This window comes from Schistocerca nitens, chromosome 12, assembly GCF_023898315.1.
Source record: "Schistocerca nitens isolate TAMUIC-IGC-003100 chromosome 12, iqSchNite1.1, whole genome shotgun sequence".
In the NCBI taxonomy this organism is placed as follows: domain Eukaryota; kingdom Metazoa; phylum Arthropoda; class Insecta; order Orthoptera; family Acrididae; genus Schistocerca; species Schistocerca nitens.
The window spans coordinates 125192133-125199252 of NC_064625.1; the positions used below are offsets into that span (position 1 = coordinate 125192133).

The 7120-nt window shown below is 39.6% G+C and overlaps 1 protein-coding gene across 1 annotated transcript; it reads left to right on the forward strand.

The window, feature by feature from the left end:
• The first annotated feature begins 204 nt into the window (after positions 1-204).
• LOC126214951 (putative nuclease HARBI1) lies at positions 205-1276 on the forward strand. The gene has a single exon (XM_049941587.1). The coding sequence runs from the start codon at positions 278-280 to the stop codon at positions 1274-1276; it is 999 nt and encodes a 332-aa protein (XP_049797544.1). The 5' UTR covers positions 205-277.
• The last annotated feature ends 5844 nt before the right edge of the window (positions 1277-7120 follow it).

Below are 7120 nucleotides of genomic sequence, written 5' to 3' on the forward strand. Positions count from 1 at the left end.
ATACTCAGAAGTTCGGAGAAAGTTCTCTGGTTGGCATGAATAAAGCGAGTCTGAGAATATACTTCACCCGAGTATGTTCTCAGTGTGGGGTGAAGGGTGGGGGAAGTTGCTCAAAGCAAAGTATATTCTCCGATTTCGTATGAATAAAGCCAAAGAAGTTTCTCACAAGCGGAGAACATTCTCTGTTTTTGTGAGTGAGCTCCATAGCATACTTCTAGCTGAGTGAGTTCTGTTGTGTTGTGTTGTTATTAAGCGTTACCGAGTGTTTTTAGCGAAAATGGCGGAATTTATGTTTCTTGGAAGGCAAAAAAAGATATACGTAGTACGCAGGAACACTGAAGAAAGGAACTGTAGAAGTTTGTATAGATTTAACAGTCAAAACATTAATTGGCTGGCGAATCATTTTCTTCCGGAAAATCACGAAAGAAGAGGAGGCGCCCTTTCCAATGAATGCAAAATGAAAATATTTTTGCGCTATTTAGCGGATCCAGGTTTTCAGATAGGTGTAGGAGAAGATTTGGGAGTACACCAGACTACAGTATCAATAACATTTTCGTATGTTCTGCAACAGGTCAACAGGAAAGCACCGTTGTGGATCAGATTTCCGAGAAACATTAACGAACTAGAAACAGCGAAAGTTAATTGGCAATCGAGATACAAGTTTCCATGTGCGGTAGGGGCCCTAGACTGCACTCACATACCTATAATGAAACCTTCTTCACATGGAGACGAATACGTCAATCGAAAGGGCTTTCCATCTATAAACGTGCAGGCGACGTGTGACAACAGTGAAATGTTTACGAGTGTTGATGCTTCATGGCCAGGGTCTGTACATGACGCTAGGATATGGAGAAACTCCGATGTCTATCGTATATTGCGTGAGAACCAGTGCAACGCCCTAATTTTAGGAGACGAAGGATATGGCATTGCACCGTGGTTAATGACACCCTTTCAAAATCCAGAAACACCTGATGAGAGGGCATACAACAGACTTCACTCTAAGGAAAGGGTGATAACCGAACGGTGCTTTGGACAGGTGAAAAGGCGTTTCCCAATTCTGCAAAATAAAATAAGGCTTGCCCAAACAAAACTCCCCAGTGTGATAGTAGCCTGTTTTGTTTTGCACAACGTAGCAAAACATGTAGGGGATGAGGATTTTGAGGCACCTAGTGATGACAACAATCTTCCAGTACTGGGAGAAGAGGAAGCAGCAAACGTACGTGTACGTGGAACAAATAGGAGACGGGAAATTGTAAATGTAATACGACAACTGTAATGTATGGGTGTCTGCCCAAAAATTGCATAATTAAACCCAATTTGATATTTTTTGTAATTATTCCCTCATGAAAATAAAGCACAGTGCTCTGATGTTACGTAATAAAATGCTGTTTAGTGTAGTTTTTTTATTCTCTATCATCGATTTTACTTTCAACAAAAATTGTTTAACATGTAGCTATTTGGAACAGAGATACTACTGTAAATAGCTTTGGACACAACAGGTTAACATGAACTGCTGGAACCTTACTGTAATTTCTGTACTGTAACTGCAGCAGATTGATGGCACAAGTTTTTATATTACCTTACCAAAATTGTTCCAAGGATGTGGAGAAGGTATTTGCCACGTGCTAGAGTGAATAAGTGCATAACTGTCTAACCTGCAGCATTTAAAATACAAACAAGTTAGGGTGAAGTGGGGTAAGTGTAACCACGTTTTGGCATAGTTCAACTTTGACACCAAATTGGCAACTTGTTATTGAAGATATGATTTTGAAATTTCTCATGCTTAAAGTTTGACTTACTGACTTTTAATAAATACACATTTTGTTTTTGAAAAAAAAAATAATTTGGTCAAATAATTGTTTTCAAAATTTTGTGTTGTGAGATTACACTTGCCCCATGGTTCGGGGCAAGTGTAACCCCGCATTGTTGTACCCATACAGAGCATTGTAAAAGAGACTTGGGATAAGTGACCTGATTACCCAATTTTTACTGAATTTGAAGGTTTTTAAATTATTAAAATATCTTAAATTTTACTCAAGATATGAACTTTTTAGCACACACCTCTTTGTATATTATGAAATACACAGAAAATGTTAGCTAAACTAAAAAATAAGTGTTAGCCTAAACCATAAAACACTGAAACAGAATGCATCATAGATGATTTTTGTTTTAGGCCAGTAATTTATTAGTTTAAATTCTACAAAAGTAATTTTTTTCTTTACTAGGCAGTTTAACAAAAATAATAAAATATGTAGCCTCAAGAGAAATTCACTTTATGAGTTCACTTTCTATTATTTTTCATGGAAATTGAACGAAAGTTATAGGCAATTTGTGTTTAATGCTAAACTGCCCTAATTCAACTTATTATATTCACACTTAGGCCCTAACTATTATTTAGTCATTGAACGTTGTATGAATCAAACGTAACACCAAATGTCAGGTCTCCCTTGTGACCCAAAGTAGGCTCAGGCAGCACTGAATTTTGAGTATGTCACTCTCTCGCAGAGTGAAAATGTAGACGTCCATTCAAGTCCAAAAATTAATTACCAATTTATGTCAGATTTGACAACTTCTGGTTAAATATAACAAAGAAAGGAGTAAATTAACATGTGTGATAAATCAGAGGTAAAAATACAGCTTCTTTAAGGCACCATAAGCCATGGTTACATTAACCCCATGGTTACACTTACCCCACTTCACCCATACTCTTTTTGCTTTACTTTACCAGAAACTGTTTCAAGGATGTGGTGAAGGTATTTGCCAGGTGCTACAGTAAATAATAGCACAACTGTCTTACCTGCAGCATTTAAAATACAAACAAGTTACTCTTTTTGCTTTACTTTACCAGAAACTGTTTCAAGGATGTGGTGACGATATTTCCCAGGTGCTACAGTGAATAAGTGCACAACTGTCTAACCTGCTGCATTTAAAATACAAACAAGTTACTCTTTTTGATTTACTTTACCAGAAATTGTTTCAATGATGTGAAGATACTGGCCAGACCCAACAATATAAGTGCATACACTATTTTTAACATTTCAGATTGGATTATATTACTCTTATTGTTTCGCTGTAAAGACATTTGTACTGAATAATTTTTGTAAGAGTATATGCAATTTGGTAAATGAGGAATGAAAATGAACATTCACTTTAAAAAGATGTTTTTATTAATAAAATTTGTTATGTAAATAAAGACACTACACAAAATTTGTTTCATTGTCTTCTTCGCGCATCAATTTCTGCTGCTTTCGTTTCAATATGTCCAACTGATACAATAGCACCAGCCTTTGCAGCTCTGGAGTAGACAAATTACGTGTCTCATCCGTTTCCATGCTTAATCGCCGACGTTTAAGCACACTCTCATGCCCCGAAGCAGGCGATTGTGAAGGTACGACGACTTCGGGGCCCACGAGGTCCATATGGTCGACTGGAACAATTAGTGGTAGCTGCAAAATTGGCTCTTGTTCATACATGCAGTCTGTGCCAGCTACCTCCGAATTCCTTGGTGATGTGATGATAGATGTGGAACCACCACCTACTGCAAAAGCTCCTAATGAAAATTAAAAAAAAAAAGTAATAGTAGTATGTCAGGATTCAGTTTCTAGTTAGTAAATATACCAAACAGGTTTACGCAGAAATGTGGGGGAGGTTCGTCCAATTTCATGCAAAGTACACTGTGATACTTTCACTGAAAAGCGGTGATATAGTAAACGAAATTTACCAAACATTGTTTCATTTTAACATGTTAAAAATACGTATTTGTCTGAATCACAATTTCAAAGCATTAAGCGCGTAATTAAAAAATCGAAAAGTATGGGACTTACCAGGAACTCTGTGGATAGTTGGGTTGCAGTCATCTCCGTCCAAAAACTTTAAAAATATCTGCTCCCAATTTTTCAGTGAAATCTTGATGTTTCCCGTCTTATTCACATCCGTTTTCGCCTTGATACGGGATTTCATATTGTGCAGTTTCTTCATGATCTGCACGTCCGTTATTTCTTTCCCGAAATTAATCCTATAACGGTGTTGAACTTCTTTAAGACAATCCGCTTTCTCTCTTCTTGCGGCCGGAGTTTGTGATTTGCTGATAATTGCGGGGTAATCTTCAATAATGTTAACAAACGCCAATTCTGAGTCTTCCATTTCGGCACAGAAATAACTTCAGAAAACTTTCGCTAACACAACACACGCGCAAAGTCGCTAACGAAACAAACTGAGAGTGAGAACCAAAGATGTTGGATTTAAATATCTTTGCTGAGAACTTACTCAGCAAGGAGGGGAGGTAGAGAGAAAGTACTCCAGGGTCAGAGATTATGCTTCCTAGTTTTTATTCATACGAAACTGAGAACTTACTTTGAGAATGTTCTTTTGCTCTGAGTATCAACTCGAATGTTCTCGTTTTTATTCATACAACCCATTGAGCGATCGAGCATAGTGCCCGCGCACCCACTCATCCCCCACCACTCCACCCAGGGCGGACACCACAGCCGCCGCTGAACAAAGCATCTGTGCTCACGCGGTGACCAGCCGTCTGCAATGACGAAGAACAGAGAAAGAAAGAAGAAAGCGTCACTGCACCTCCCACGCCGAGGTGCATTCTAAAAGAGCGTGTTGGTCTGTCTGAACGATCAGGCAGACAAGCAAAAGTGTCTAGTCTCGTCTACCCAGCGCAAGTGGGTAGGCCAGCTGACCCTCATGAATCGAAACATGACTGCGTCGTTTCATGATTCGAGGGTCAGCAACTGATAAAAAAAATTGGGCCCCCGGGGTCCCAAGGTCGCGATGGCGGCGTCACTGTCCCGCCGAGATAATTTGTCCTTATCTGAGCAAGCACCCACGCCAGCAAAAGGTTGCCCGACACGTGTTGATAACAGTTGTTTTAAGCGGCTGTACTCGAATTTTAGTACATAAGGGGGGTGATTTGGAGCACAGCACATCATGTCCTCTGAATCGACAACGTCGACATCTACGAGCAACAGCAGCAAGTGTATGTGTGTGTGTGTGTGTGTGTAAACTTCTTTCAAGATGTACACTGTAATCTTCGACTGTCAAGGCTTCAAGACATGTGCGAATGAATTTGTTCCTAAGGACTTAGCATTCCAAATGCTGTGCAATGATGGAACAGTGTTTGCCTCTGGAAGTTACATTCTTCAATGTACAACACCGTATTACGAACTTGATATCGAATCAGCAAAATGGTTGGCAGAGAACCATCACCACTACAACATTAATTCAGTTGGAGTCTCGCTGGATAGTGCATTAAACTCCATCGAATCAGTGGTACCAACAAACTGCACTGTACTTGTTAAAGGTACTGAAAAAGTGAAATGGGTAAGAGTGTTCTTACCTGACTGCCTAATAACTAATGTGGAGGAGAAAGGCTGCCCTTCACTACATGCTGTACGTAAGCTGAATGGTATTGGCAGGTACCAACCAGTAACTGCGAAATTGAATACAAATCTGCTGGTGAAGTGGTACAAAGAGTGCTACTTAAAACATTATGGCGAACAGTGTGGAGTAAAGAGTGTAATGGCCCCTCACAAAAGCAGGCAAGTGTGAACTGTTAGACAATTGTGAATCATGTGAAAACTGTGAAGCTTATTTTCATTTCCTAGTATTCAGGCCTTTTTTTGTAAATGCTTTAAAATTCCTGATGTGTTGTGTGATGGTGGGCATCTGTAGTATAACTATTAGGAACTTTAAGAAGCAGTTGTTCGTTTGGTATATCTTTAAAACACAACTGTAATTTTTATATAATTCTTTAAAAATAACTGTAATTTTATATAATAAAATTACATTTTATGTTACTGTAATCAAACTGTTAAGTTTTCTATCAAAACCTAACCATTTCATTTCACAAATGCCTTATTTCCTTTCCTGTACAATACTTTCTCTACTAGATAAGTATTGGGGTATTTTGTTTTCTGTAATTCATGACCATAAAACGCACCAGCAATATTATTTAGTTCAAAATCTTGCAGAGTGTATGTCCTAGGATTTGTTTCTTGGACTCCAATTATCTTAAATATTTCTGTAGACCAATTTGGTGTGTATCCTTTATCAAAAAATGGCTTTGTTTGTACTGATTCTTACGAACTCTCCTAGTTTAAATTTCTGCTTTGATTTGTCTATGGTACGTATTTTATTATATACAGTGGATAAAAGGTGATTATCATTAACATAGCAGGGTCGCATCTTGGACCTAATGTAGGCCACATTGGCCGATGCAATAATAAGACGAATCAATTTGCTCTTCAAGACGCCGTAAATAGGCGTATAATCATTGGAAATGAAATTTCATTAGAAGAAGGTGCTGTAGAGGATTTCAAAAAAGTTTGTAAAGGAATTGCATGCAACATTCGTGTAAAATATAAAGGAGATGCTATTTTAAGACGTACTCCATTACTGTTAATTTCTAATTCTCAGCCAACTGTATGTAGTCATCCAGATTTCAACAATGTCTGTCGCTCAGCAGCCAGTGCTGCCCCCCCCCCCTCCCCAGAGTATGGCAATCTCCGTACCAGGGTCAGAGGCGCAGTCCCTTTACCCGCGTACGTGTAGAATAGGTCAAGTCAGCCTGCAGCTACCCTACGGTGACAACAAGTGAGACTGAACTGTAACAACCACTGGTGCGACCACACACATCCCAAGACCCCAACATGAACGCTGAGGATCGAGGTGGGACCCCCATTCCCGATCCCCCCCCCCTCCCCGCGACACTGTTGGCGGAACAGGAGCGGCAACGCCAGTAATTGGCTGTGATGTACATCGTGGAGAACCTTCCCCATGATGTAACTCAAAAAACAATGGCAGCAAAAATTAACTCCTTTCTGGAATATGCAGTTAGGGTCGAAATCAAGTCCCCGAATGCAATCAGAAATGGGAGGGCATACATCAACACCATCAGCACAGGGCGGGAGGACTAATTCCAAAAAGTCTACCCAAACCACATAACCTCCACAGTCACAGTGCACCCACAGAAAATCCGCGAACCGAGGCAGCCCATGCTTAGGGTCCCGAAAACCACCACTAAGTGCAGTCATTAAAAAAGTTCCACTGGATGTTGAGGCAAGTGACATAATTGAACAGCTGCGCAACCAGGGACTGAATGTAGAGAGGG